Source organism: Sitophilus oryzae, unplaced genomic scaffold (genome assembly GCF_002938485.1).
Source record: "Sitophilus oryzae breed Bouriz unplaced genomic scaffold, Soryzae_2.0 scaffold_734_pilon_pilon, whole genome shotgun sequence".
Lineage (NCBI taxonomy): Eukaryota > Metazoa > Arthropoda > Insecta > Coleoptera > Curculionidae > Sitophilus > Sitophilus oryzae.
The window spans coordinates 920,939-935,342 of NW_022147345.1; the positions used below are offsets into that span (position 1 = coordinate 920,939).

The window sequence follows — 14,404 nt, forward strand, 5'->3', positions numbered from 1 at the left end:
AGAGACATTTTTTACGTAAAAAATCACAATGTAAGTACTGTATAAAACTACTGAGTGAAAATGTACATTTTTTCACTCAGTAGTTTTATACATGTCCGGATGAAAAGTTATAACTCTTCAAACCAGTTAAAATACATGCAGGTGGCGCCCCCTACAAATAGGAGTCATATTGACATCAAAATCAAAAACTCCCAAACACCAATTTTAATCTAAATATTAACATTACATAAGAAATTATTTGGAAAAAATCGAAATAAAAATGAAACTTCTACACCCTCTATCTCCGAAACTAAGCATTTATGGACATACATTTATGCAAACTTTTTTACTTATCTGCAGAATATGCTGCCGAAGTTTCCGGAATATACTTCGGACCACCCTGTATATTACTCTGAATCTTAGAAAGAGTGATTTTGTATCCTCAAATCCAAAATTACAATGCCGAACTCTCAAAATAATTAATAAAATGAGTAGTTCAAATGTACCACCAAATAAAACCTAGAGACACAAGAATTACCTGCGCTTCGTCTGGTCGGACAGAGATCCTCCGAGTGTTTTTTGCCGGTACAAAGCTCCAGAGCATCGTTCAGCCATTGTCTGGGCAACGAATTGATTTTCTCCCTCGAAGATGACCAGTAATGTTCGCAAATGATGCTGAAACCCACGGAGGCCTGTTCAAACACGCCTCTGTGTTTGCTCTGCACGAAAACGTTGACGAAAAGCTGTCCCACTTCCATCAAGAGATCGTCTGAAAGCATCGATATTTCGCTTTCTAGCTTCATCGTCTGTTTTACTATTTCGGCCAATAGCAAGGTCATTTCCTTCATCGTGCGCCAAGCGTACACTGTAAAATTTCCGGATTAATAACAAATAGTTACGTATGAGATACAATACAATCTCTTCAATCCGAACAGCTAACTGTTATGACCTATTCCGATTAGCGAATCGTTCCTATTATCCAATATACAGGGTGGCGCACCTCATTCCCCTCGGTTGATTATACGAAAACGGAAAGACGTAGAAACAAAATATTTTATGGGTATATGTAGAGAGGCAATGTGCATAATTTAAAATTATTTTCAAATGTACAGGGTGTGTCAGAACTAAGATCCATATGAAAGTTATATTTTTTCTTATGGAATACCCATTTCATTTATGGATTCTTTTTTTTTCAAAATTTTTTATTTTTTTTTGCTTTGGTTTTTGAGATTAAATGCTTTGGTTTTTGAGATATTTAAAGATATTTAAATATGCATGCTATAATATAAAAGTTTGGCAACGCTCTGTACGTTATTTTTCAGAGTTAATTCTTATGCCTGACTTTGAAGCCAGAGAAATAAACTTTACTAAAAAATTTTATTGCTTCTTCAAATGTATACAGGGGTATCAAAAATTGCTGGTCGATTTTAAACATTTATTTTACATAAAAACTTCGTTATTTCAAATACAAGACTATGTATTTTTTGTCGAAGTCAAAAAGCAATTTTTCAATAAAATGGTAATAAAGATGGCTGGTGTCGCCATGACAATTTGCCTGTGTTTCAAAACGACATTAGTTTATGGACTTTATTTAAATTTATAACGGTTTACAACCGAGGCAATGAGGTGTGCCAACCTGTATACAGAGTGAGTCTTAAATAAGTGCAAATATTTTTAGGGGTAGTAAATTTCGACATCAGAACCATGTCTATGAGTTTTTTTCGCGAAATTTTTTTTTGGAAAATTTGGAATTTTTGAAAAAAAAATGATGTGCCCCAACATTTTAAAATAAAGACTGTATAGAAATAGAGACTAATAAAAATTATAGACGTTAAATTAAGAGACCGACAAAAATCTGAGAAACTGTAGCTATAAAATTAAGAAATAATAATTATTAAAGAGATTAGAAGAAATATATATATATATTTTTATATTTTTTAAATATCAACAATCTATTACTTTTAAATTCTATGGTAAGTGTGCCCACCTAAGACCATCTGAGCTTTCGGAGACTCGTCGTTTTCGCAAAAATCTTCCACATAATCGGGCAGATATCCCTCGGGAGACGGATTACAAACAACGGGCATAATTTTCGAACTTATGTTGATGCAGTTGCCCACTAGATGTCCAAAAACACCACTGTATGTATCATTGTGTTTACTGAAATACGAAATAATAACAGGCTCTTTTTAATGGTACGTCTGTTACAACCATAGCTTATTCAGGACTCTGCCAAACCAACTTCGCGTGTCCCCCCACCTATAGATCCTATTCTCCTACATATCAATCTTAATCGGTATAGGCTTGGTGCATTTCAGCTGATTTCAACAAATTCCGACCGCAGCGCTTCAACGGCAAAAATCAGTACCTATTTCACGCCGCCGTCATGTTGATCGTGTTAAAATAATATTGAAATCATGGTTTTGTCATAATATTTAAGTATTTTAGTTTTTTTACTAGTGCAGTTATTGAGACTATAAAACATGTGATGTAACGCTGTTTCAGGTAGTAAAAAATAAGTGAAAAAGAATTCGAACTAGGCGTCGTGTTGTGTTTTGACAGTTTCAAATGTTAATAAACTTGCCGAAAAAATGTTAACGAATAAAGGAGAGCGTAATTAGGGCGTTGTTGGGTGCAATAACATTCAATAACTCAACTCTCTCGGATATTCAACTATCCCGAAACATTTTATAGCTTCATTGTTTCTCACACCGATTTGATCAAAAGTAAAAATAGATTCAAGCAGTTCGATGAAACTAGTGAGTAAACAAAATGCTCGTTACATAAACAAAAAATTAAATAGACATATACTATGAGAGGATAAAATATAATTTGCAATATTAATGCTATACTTTTTTTAATCAACTAGTGATTAATGTTTTACGAACATCTAAAATTATAATTATGTACCTTTAAAAAATTTCGTTATAGCCGAAATAGCCTCAATTATGCCCCAGTAGTAAAACCGGTGATTAAAACTATGCTCGCTACCGTAGTTGAACTCACCTAAAAAGTTTTTTAACTGGAATAATAAATTATAATACAAGTTAGACCTTCTGAAGATATCAAAATATTTACTTTTTTATTTTTAAAATTTTCACAAATTATACTTCCTAACACTTTTAGAATAATTAAATAATACATTTTTCGTATTCTCGCTATTTAAACCCGTGTATTTGTAAGTATGTACTAGTTGTTTACGATATTCTCCGATGGTGGCAGCACCGGCGGAGAATGCATCAAGCCTATTTCAAGCAATCGCAATGAAGCTCAGAATCAGGGTTGTTACATAAAATAAGAGAATATCCAGATAGGAACGCACATTTCGATGTATAAGACAGGTATAAGACGAAGTTAGTAGGCAGATACGGAATATACTGTGGTATATAGTATTTCTAAACCAGTTGAAGAATGAGTTGGGGCTCTTAATTTCGGTATTTCCTTTGTCGGTATCGTTTGAACAAAAAAATGAAGCGTCCCAAATTATTCCAACTGCCTCTGGAAAACAAGATACATGAAAATCAGTAATAACAAATTATCATGCCCATTGTAAATCCAATGGAAACAATAATCCAAACCAAATCAGAACTAGACCCCTGCTCCATAAATATTATATTTTACATGATTTTACCCAAATTGATATAAAGCCAAGACAGCTTAAAATTGTAGTCTTGACAATAATATATTGCTAATGTTAAGGATTATTTTTCGCAACACGGGCTCCTGGTTATTTATATGTTAAAAAAGTTAGTCTCCGTTGGATTAACGCAGCAGTGTTTACAATAACTATTTTATTTTGTAGATTTTCCTGCAGTGGCGAAATACCCATATAGGACTTTTTTGGGTTTGAGTCTCTATATAGTGTCTCTGTTATCTAGTATACTTAGTATACTATACTGTTATATAGTATCTCTGTTATAGTGTCTCTATGTTCATTGTTTCTTTAAGTTCTGAACTATTTCTAAGACTGGTTGTAACAAATCTAAAATATATTTTGACTCACCTAATATCTCTGTTCTCCAGTAGATGTCTCACGCTCAGAATCAGCCCATACACTGAAGCGTTAGCCATACTGACGTGGTCTATTTTGATATCGGCAGTCTGATTGATCAGCTTCCTAGTCAGCACGACGATCATGTCCAGAGTGGGGTCGTTGCCTTTCTTGGCCGCTTCGCCGCATTCGCTGTGAACGATGTCGAAAAAAAACGGCGAATACGAACAGATGTCGAATAGATAAGCTGCGGACAGGGTTTTGCTGGGTTTGACGTCCGTAGCCAGCTCGAAACTCCTCTGCATGTATTTGAAGGTGAAATTTACATTCTGAAAGTACACAAAAAAAAGTTTGTAATACGTTAAAGTCTGTACAGTGACAGGGTTTTCTACAATCATGATTGGAGCACAAAAACGAAACTTGCAGTGTACCAAGCAATAATAATCCGCACCATGTTATATGGAAGCGAAACCTGGGTAGCGTACCGCCGACATATGAATGCATTAAACGAGTTGCAACAGAGACAACTTAGACAACTCTTAAGAATCAAATGGTTCCACCATGTCTCAAACGTATCGGTCCTTAAAAAAGCGAGCTGCGAGACCGTTGAAGTCATGATTACTAAATCCCGCTTAGGATTGGCTGGTGACGTATGCAGGATGTAAGAAAACCGCCTACCAAAATCTCTTCTTTATGGTGAGCTTGTAGACGGTAAAGTGGACAACTCAAAAGGTACAGGGTGTCCCACTAAGAATAACTCTCGGCTTTATCTCGGAAACTGTTACTAGTAGGGCTTGCGGAAAAAAAGATATGTAACTAAAGCGACCACGAGAAATTGCTGGAAATTAATTTCTAGTTTGTAGAACGACCGCTAGAGGGCCCAACTGCTATAAACTAGGAAAATGGAATGTTTACGAAGTTTTGCCTAGATAAGGTGTACTATAAATAATTGCTTCACAATCTTCAGAAAATTTTGTAACTTTTTTGTCAGTACCATTTTTGGTTATCTGCTAAAATAAAGTGGTGGGAGAAGGTTAGATCTGTTATTATTTTAATGTTAATAACTCCGGACTGGATGATCGGAATCTAACAAATGAGAGCTCGTTTAAAAGAGCGTTTTTACTCTATATTATGTCACATAAACAATAAAAATAAGCTTTTGAACGTAGACGCTAGCTATCTTATAACTTAACAAACATTATGCGTTTTTCAAAAAAATCAAATGCAATAGTATATGTAATTTTAACTGATACTAAAAAGTAATAAAAGCTTAACAAGTCAGCGAAAACTGCATCTTGATATCTTTTTTCAAACCCAAGTTATTAGCAAAATTATAATAAATACGAAAAAATAAGCCCTAATTATCTTATTTTTCTAGTACGGTATCACTAGCCCTCCAGATTATGACCATTCTAATAAAAAATATGATAAAAAAGAGTATTTTATTCAAAAAATCCACAATGTACCAGAATACCATAATACTAGGTGTATTTAGTACCTAATAATTAAGATATCAATGACAGTGAACAAGAAATGGCACCTCAGTGAATTCAAGGTTGGCTTTGGAAAAATGCATTTTTTTTTATTTTAAAGAGATAGTTTAAACATCCAAATATTATTGTATCAACATTTTTATAGTCTCAGCAGCTTTCTTTATCTTTTGATTGGTTTTCTAAAATGCCTTTCTTCAAAAGAGAAAGACCGCTGCTAAGAATATCAAAATGTTGATCTAATAACACTTTGACGTTTATACTATTACGTCAAAAGCAACTTTTTTCCAAAACCTACCATGACTTCACTGAGGCGTCGCGACGACTTCACTGAGACGTCGCGAATAACAGTGAATAAGAAACGACGCGTCGTTTCTTATTCACTGTTATTGGTATCTTAATTATTAGATATTAATACATCTGGTATTATGGTATTGTGGTATATTATCGATTTTGGAAGAAACTAATCGTTTCTATCTTATTTTTTATTAGAATGGTCATAATCAAGAGGGCTACTCTAACCGTGTTATAAAAATTAAGTAATTAAGGGCTTATTTTTTCGTATTTATTATAATTTTGCTAATAACTTTGGTTGAAAAAAAGATATCAAGATGCGGTTATCTCTGACTTTTTAAGCTTTTATTATTCTTTACCATCAGCTAAAATTACATATTTATTTTTATTTGAAAAAACGCGCAATGTTTGTTATATTGTAAGACAACACCCCGTAGCGTCTAGATTCAAAAGCTTATTATTATTATTTATATGGTATAATATAGAGTAATAAACGCTCTTTTAAACGAGCACCCGTTTGTTAGATTCCGTTTATCCAGTCCGGAATTATTAATATTTAAATAAAAACAGATTTAACCTTCCCCACCACTTTATTTTGGAAGATATGAGGAAATAATTTTAACAGAAAATATTCAAAATTTATTGAAGATTATGAAGCTGTTATTTATAGTACCTGTTATCTGGGCAAAATTGTGTAAAACTTCATTTTCTTATTTTTTATAGCAGTTGCGCTCTCTAGCGGCCGTTCTACTACTTCCGTTCTAAAATATTTTCCTGCAATTTCCCATAGCCTCTTTAGTAATTTTTTTTTTCACAGGCCCTACGGCTAATACTTTCCGAGATACAGCCGAGAGCTATTCTTTGTGGGACACCCTGTACAAGGATATTTTCGACGAAAACTGGATAAGCATGCAGAATCAGTGGGAAGAAGCAGAGCACAATAGAATACAATGGAGAAGAATTGTATACTCAGTTAACAGCGACAACCAAAAGGTAAAGAGGCAACAAAGAAATTAGATTTTTGAATGTCGGGAGTGTGGAAAACCCATGAAAAAAAAAATTAAATACTCGTCAGCGAGTAATGGCAGTAGTAGTAGTAATTTTTTTGGATGTCGTCTGTCGAAATTATGCGACTAATTGGACAGACTAACTATAATACCATACTTACGTAAACAATACGATAACTACCTATACTTTGTTTTTTTTCTCAGGTAAGATTTCGACAGACGATGACAGAAGAAAAGCAGATGACGTTCCATACCAATCTATTTATTTTACTAAAAAAAGTTTCTAATAATTGTTAAGTTAACTATGGATGGGTTTAAATATAAATCCGTCATCCGTCGTCTCTTGTTGTTTTTAACCAGTTTTATTGGTTTATTTCAAAAATGACAGATCGTATTTCAATTTTATTGGTTTGACGGAACGATGAACGACAAACGGACGCCGATGCGTATGAACTCGCCTTTAGATTTTTGACGCTTGTCAAAGTCTTGCCAAATTATAGGTTATAATTTTGTGTCAACTTTGGTCAAATACCCTGCGTTTTGGAAGATGATGCATTTTGATTCGTGTTATTACCTGTGTTTTGTGTCTTTTGAAATCAAGTGGAGGAAAAATCGAGTGAAAATTAACTGTAGACCCAGAGCACAGTAGTTTAATTTGTTAATACTCGCTGCCCAGGAAGAAAGTCTTATACACCAATAAAGTTACAAGTTACCATCAATGAAGTTCGTATACAATCGCGTCGTAGATAAGTGCATCTCGAATATGGTAGGACCATACTAAACACATACTAAAAACTGGAGTAGCTGTAAAATATCGACATCACACGATAGGTAAATAATGGATTTTAATACTGCAGAAAAATAATGTCAAAATGTACTGGATTAAAAAAATTAAGATTAAAGTTAATTAATCAACCTTTAAGGTATAAAATTTGGTAAGTGTTATTATTAATAAAATAGTTTGTTTTATTTATGTTGTTTTATTTATTCCTGTGGAATATTACAAATTTGTATTTGTACATAAGTTATATTGATAAAAATAATCATAAATGCGGGAAGTTTCATAAAGCTTGAAAGTAAGAAATAGTTCTTTTTTATATTTTTTTTGTATGTGGTGTCTTGTTCTTGTTTGTTTGGTATTAACACGTACTGTTTTTATTAAATAAAATAACTCAATTACATTTTTTCAGTTTTATACAGGTTTTTTCACAATATTTTGAAGTAATCACTTGTCAGTCAAATTTAAATTTAAATATTTCCTGCTATGCTTCTACCAGCTTATTTCTTTGTAAAATAAAATAAACTACTCTGAAATTAAAATGACAGACACATCTATCACTGTCAAGGATCTTCTCGTTGGACAGACTATAACTTACCATAAATCCTAAATAATTCGGTGGCAGGGTTTTCAAGAGCTTCACGATCATCCCTTTATTGCTCTCGTAGGAATCGAAGAGAATATTGTGGCTGTTCTTGACGTCTTCTTCATTCCAGCAGCTTTTCCATTCGTCTGGATTTAGAATAGTCTGGATAATCAATAACAACTCCAGGCTAGTAGCCCGTCGAGGGTAGTTAGAGTCGTACGACAAGTTTCCTATAAATATCCTTGTCAAATTGCAAATAAACCTAAAAAAAGTATTTTTGTAAGTAGTTTACTAAAAAAGTTAGTCTTAAAAATTCGAAAAACAAAGAAATCAAATGTAAGACTCATACCATTTTAATTGTCTTATTTTCATAGATTATAAAAGCTGAGTCATCCTAAGTATAGATGGTCTGATCTTAATGTGAAAGATATTGAACCAGAGATCCTAAATGGAAAGTCAAGCATGTTAAGAAGCGACAAAAAGCGGGCTTATATATTTCTTCAATTCCCGAATATTCCAATAAGAATTTAAAACTAACCAATAATTAAATTTATGATGAAAGAAGCGATAGCCTCTAAAAGAAAAATAAAAGGGGCTTTTTTAATACAATCTAATAAGAATAAATATATTGCTCGTCCATCTGTAGATGTTAGTAATGTATGGCAATCGCTTCTTTGATCTTAAAGAACATAACATAGATAAACATAACATACCTAAAAATTAAAAACAAATTAAAAAATAACCATACAGAAAGTTTGAAGCTTTTTAATTTTATCTTATTAAGTAATTATTGTTATCAGGTAGTAATTGTTAATTTTGAAGTTTAACTTGATATAATTTCATATTAACAAAACGTCAACGGTTTTTATAGACGTGTCTGTTTAAAAAAAAACTAAAGTGTTCTCGAATAGTTGCATTTAAATATTTTAAATAGTTTTTGTCTTTTTCTTTGTATTTTTTTTTGCTCTTTTTTTTCTTCTTTTCATTTGTTCTTTGTGTTTTTTGCTTCCGACGACGGAAAGAGATATACTTTCCGAAAGGTTAAGCATTTTTTTGTCCGTTAGGCAAATTTGTTTATTAGTAAACCACTGCTGACAATTAGTCTCCGTTGGATTAACGCAGCAGTGTTCACAAAAAATAATTATTTTATTTTGTAGATTTTCTTACAGTGGGGAAATACTCATAGGACTTTTTTGAAGATTTTTTTTTATCCGCCACAGAGGTATAGACATTTTTTACAACCAATAAATTTTGAATATTAATGCAGCAAAGATAAGACCACTAATATATCAACAATTAATTCATAATTTTGGCTACACTACTAATTTCTCACCTATTTCAGTTTATTCCCCCTAAATCAATCTTGATTTTCACCTCGCTAACCAGGCTACTGTAAGCAGGAACCGACAACACTGGATTTATTTATGACCCACTTTATCAATTTGTTATAACGTTAAATCAGTTATCTATATCTTTTTTTAACTCGTTAAAATACAGACCACCCTATTTAGAATGACCAGACCGGTATATCATGCTGGCAACTCTTACTTTTGGGTCGGTATTTATATGTGTGGAAGTAAATCGCACAGGGATCTTATTAAGATCCCTATACCCCTTTCCCTATCAAGTAAAGTAAAATCACGATCGAATACCACTTATTTTTATAAGACTTTTTTTGAAAAGATAACTAGATAAAATCATTAGATATGTTTCTGAGCATCTGAAATGGAATTATAAGGATATCGTTAGGGTGTCCATTTTTTTATAACGAGAAAACGTCAGTAATTGCGATAATTTAAAAACTCAACTTTTTAACACATAACACGCGATAACTCAAGAACTACTATTGGATATTGAAGTTCGGATATTTTACAAGATGTTTAAATAAGAAAAAAATCGATGGGTTTGGTTTTTTATATTCAAAAATTTCACATAGTGTCTGCGAAGAAAATATAGTAGAAATATTAAAAAAATACAATCAATTATTTCTAATGGATTTTAAGATATCGATATTTGAATTCAGAGTTCGACCTCAATTCCACTTATTTTTACCAAAAGTGCAAATGTTTCTAACTTGCACTTAAAAATTTACAAACTATAGGGAAAATTACGACTCCTTAATAAATAAACAAATTCTAGGGAAATTAAAATAACTTCCGTTGCACATCATAATACAACCACCAGCAAACTCCATAAGACGACGCATGGTGTCATTGATGACGTGCAACGGAAATTGTTCCAATTTCCCTATATATAGTACCACGAGACGTAATTAAATCGTGAAACTGAACGCACGATGTACACCCTTTTCTAGAATTTTAAGTACTGTCTGAGTCGACCGGTCGACCGCGACGAATCTGCTATATCCCCTTCCACGTCTCTTAGCAATGTGCACAGTTTCTCGGTTTATTTCATACGTTTGGCAACGTTTTTACTGTTCTCTCTTTGTTCAGTACATTATCAACGCATTGTACTCTTCTTACATACGGAAATCTCGACCCAAAACTAACCTTTGTCAGCCCTTAGTATTACTGTATGATCGAAAATAACTGCCGTCGAGTATGAAATTCGTAGAAAATATTTAAAACACGGCTTATTCCAAACAACAGTTTTAAACGAAACACTGTCTATATTATGACATTTTTGGATTTTACTAGTATTAAAGGTGCCACAGCTCTATCTCCAACTGTTTTTAAGTCATTAGCATTTGAAAAGTGCCATAAGCACTTCAAAGGCTAATAAAATGTCAACAGCCTCAGAGCAAAATATCCTTTACATTTCTGTCTTAGTATTTTTATTCATAATCTATTATTTTCATGGACCGATTTTGCATTAAACACAAAAACATATTAATAAAATAATGTACCTTCTGTAAGACTTCTTCAGCTCCTGATATAGAGACAAGTATTTTTTCTGGTCCCTTTCTTCACTGGAATTCAGTTCCAAGGATTTTGACAGATTTGAAATGTTCTTCCCGATAACCTTGTATCCGGCGTCAAATCGCGTTAGGACTTTTTTGTAATAACACACGATTTGTTTTCTTACATTGGGCGATTGAGCCGTTATATTATACCTTATGTAATTAATTAAAAATATAAATTCCCAGTCTAGGTACAATTCGGTTGATTTCAGGCTTTCAGTTATTGAAGCCAGAACTAACAGTCTAATCTAAAAAAATCATAAAAATTTGGTATTTAATTGATGATAATTAATAGTATTTCCATTGTACTGCCAAAATGTTTGACTATTGTTGAAATGTTTTTTTTTACAAATAATAAATAGTTCAGTCATTGGGATTTTTTGCTTGAAAAAAAGTCCGGAAGTTTTGCAACTTTGCAGGTTTATAGGTTTTGGGGTCCCTAACTAAAATCCATAAAATGCACATTTACAGACTTGCCGCCGGCGCCGCCATCTTGGCAAGATGGCATGGCCCAAAATCGGTATTTTGTGAATATCTCGAAAACTATGCGTTTTTCGCGAAAATTTGAGGAAAGCAAAAATAAAGAGAATAAAATTTCCTATAAAAAAGGTTTTATGAAAATTTTCGTTAAAGTCAACCGTTTAGGCACAAAATCCCTGAAAATCTTACAATTTTGCGTAAAATATGATATATTATGTATAGTCGATTTTCCGAAATCAATGTCGATTAGGGTTCACTAAAACTAGTTTTAGTTTAGTTTCTTCAATTTTGCCATAAAACAGTGGCGTATCATTAATTCGCTCATTAATTTATGAATAATTAATTTTAATTATTGAAAACGTCTACTTATTTCCACACCACCCAAGAGATCAAGTATATGGCGAGTTTATTTTAACGTGGTCTCCCCGGAGGCCTAATCCACTAGATAAATTAAAAAATTTAACTTATCTGCACAAGCCCGACGGATCTGGCTCATTGATGTCAAAGTCGATCGTGTCTGCTGTGCTGGGCTCATCAGGGTGGTCTCTCAATACGTCCAACTCTTCATCTTCAGCCGCCAGAGGGATATCTACAAGCAAGTCCAACTCCTCTTCATCGGATTCGTCGAGTGACACTTCAGTGACGTTGTCACAGGATTTCCCATTGCAGTATGCACAAATCATTGAACATTTCTTTTCTGCATCCGCAGGCTTTGCCATAGTTGTTGGTTTTGCATTTACAGGATAAAAATGCCAACAGGGATTTTGGAGCTGGATCTTTCAACGTTGTGACTGGAGTAATGCCTGTTTTTGTTTTCTTCCAACCGCATTCCTCGGCATCTTTGGTACAACCAGACCAATGCTGAATCTGGTGGTTTGGTTTGGCAATGGGCAATGTTTGGCAATGGCAAGTTCGCAATGAATGCTGTCCAGCACGACAATTAATTATTCATAAATTAATGAGCGTATTAATGATACGCCACTGTTTCATGACAAAATTGAAGAAACTAAACTAAAACTAATCAGTTTTAGTGAACCCTAATCGACATTTGATTTCGGAAAATCGACTATACATATCATATTTTACGCAAAATTGCAAAATTTCCAGGGATTTTGTGCCTAAACAGGTGATTTTAGCAAAAATTTTCATAAAACCTTTTTTATAGGAAATTTTATTCTCTTTAATTTTGTTATGTCTCTCCTCAAGTTTTCGCGAAAAAGGCATAGTTTTCGAGATACCCACAAAATACCGATCTTGGGCGCCCGGTGGCAAGTCTGGAAATGTGCATTTTATGGATTTTAGTTAGGGACCCCAAAACCTATAAACCTGCAAAGTTTCAAAACTTCCGGACTGTTTTCCAAGCAGGCCCCTTTTTTGATCCCCAATGCCTGAACTAAAAAGCAAAGGAGGATTTAGTACACTCACCGGCACGAAAAACGGACACCTTAAAATTTTGACATATTTTAAAGTTTAATATATTTTGTTCTAGCGGGCCCATTTTGATGGTTTTTTAAGCAATTTGTAGCTAAATTATTTGACTTTTTAGTGTCTTTTTCTAAATTAAAAATTAAAGTTGGCATCTGTCAATTATACGAGGGAAAACAAAATGTTGATATTTTGGTAAAAGTTCGAAACACCCTGTAGAATATGATAACAAAGCAAGGAATTTAAAAATCATTTTATCATCTAGGGACGTCTTTTCTCGTTAGTCAGTTTTTGGATTCATCTCAATAGCTTTATTTTTATTGGAGATTTTCGCATTTCAATGAGACAGTTAAGGATTTACAGCAATTCTAGCATTGATTTTGGATCCTCATCAACACACTTATAAAATAGTGTTTATTGTTTGTGTAATGTCACTGTCATAGAAAAGTTATATTATAATTGTTTATTGACGTTTACCCTAGTAGAGATGATTTTAAGTTCTGAAGTATCGGCTATTGCTGCATTAATTAATCATGGTAGAGAACAACTTTTGGACCAAACCAAATCAAACCATCTCTATGACAATAATAAGATGATTTTACAAAGACAATGACATTATATAAAGCATAAACTCTATTTTATAGGTCTGTTGACTAGGCAAAAGCGAAGGCGTGGTTTTAATGTAAAAAATAGGAAAAAAATGTTAGTGTCTTCTTCAAAAGCGAATATCTCCAAAAAAAAATAAAATAAGAGATGAACCAAAAAACAAACTATCGAAAAAAGATACACTTAGATGATAAAATGATTCTTTAATTATTTGCTTATTCTTTACTAACGTACTCCACAGGGTGTTTCGAACTTTCACCAAAATATCAACATTTTGTTTTCCCTCATATAATTAGATGGCAACTTTTATTTTTAATTTAGAAAGAGACATAAAAAGTCAAAAATTTAGCTACAACTTGTTTTTTAATAAATGATCAAAATCGGTGCATTAGAATACAATATAAAACATTTTAAAATACATGAAAATTTTAATGTGCCTGTTCAATTGAGTCATAAAGTTCAGAACTGTTCCGCGCTATATGGTGCACAGCTCCTTTCAGAACCGTTCTGAGTAGCCCAGGGCGTAAAGCTCAGGAACTTGAAATTCGCGAATGGAGGACAGCAATTATTGTATGTCCAATAACAAAAATATATTTAAATGTGTCAACTGATATGGAACTAAAATACTCTTTTGAACATTTAAAAAAAAAACTAATTATTTTTTTGTAAAAATTGCAAAAAAATAAGTGAAGCTAACAAAAAATCAATATCTAATACAACAATTTTAATGTCCAATTATAAATTGTAGGCTATTATAAATGTCAATTTTTTGATTATTAATCTACTTATTAATAGTTTTTTCCTGTAAAATAGAGAAACATACTATTTAGAAAAAAAATTAAATTAAT

General features: G+C 32.8%; 1 protein-coding gene across 2 annotated transcripts in view; it reads right to left on the reverse strand.

Annotated features, from left to right (window-relative positions):
- LOC115888381 (thyroid adenoma-associated protein homolog) overlaps positions 1–14,404 on the reverse strand; it is a 44,935-nt gene that overhangs the window by 26,110 nt on the left and 4,421 nt on the right. For both annotated transcript variants that reach the window (XM_030908102.1, XM_030908101.1), the window contains exons 9-13: positions 10,992–11,293; positions 8,138–8,387; positions 3,983–4,299; positions 1,967–2,139; positions 518–844 (exon numbers count right to left, since the gene is read on the reverse strand). In XM_030908102.1, coding sequence (XP_030763962.1) covers positions 518–844; positions 1,967–2,139; positions 3,983–4,299; positions 8,138–8,387; positions 10,992–11,293 — 1,369 coding nt within the window. The remainder of the gene's footprint in view (positions 1–517; positions 845–1,966; positions 2,140–3,982; positions 4,300–8,137; positions 8,388–10,991; positions 11,294–14,404) is intronic.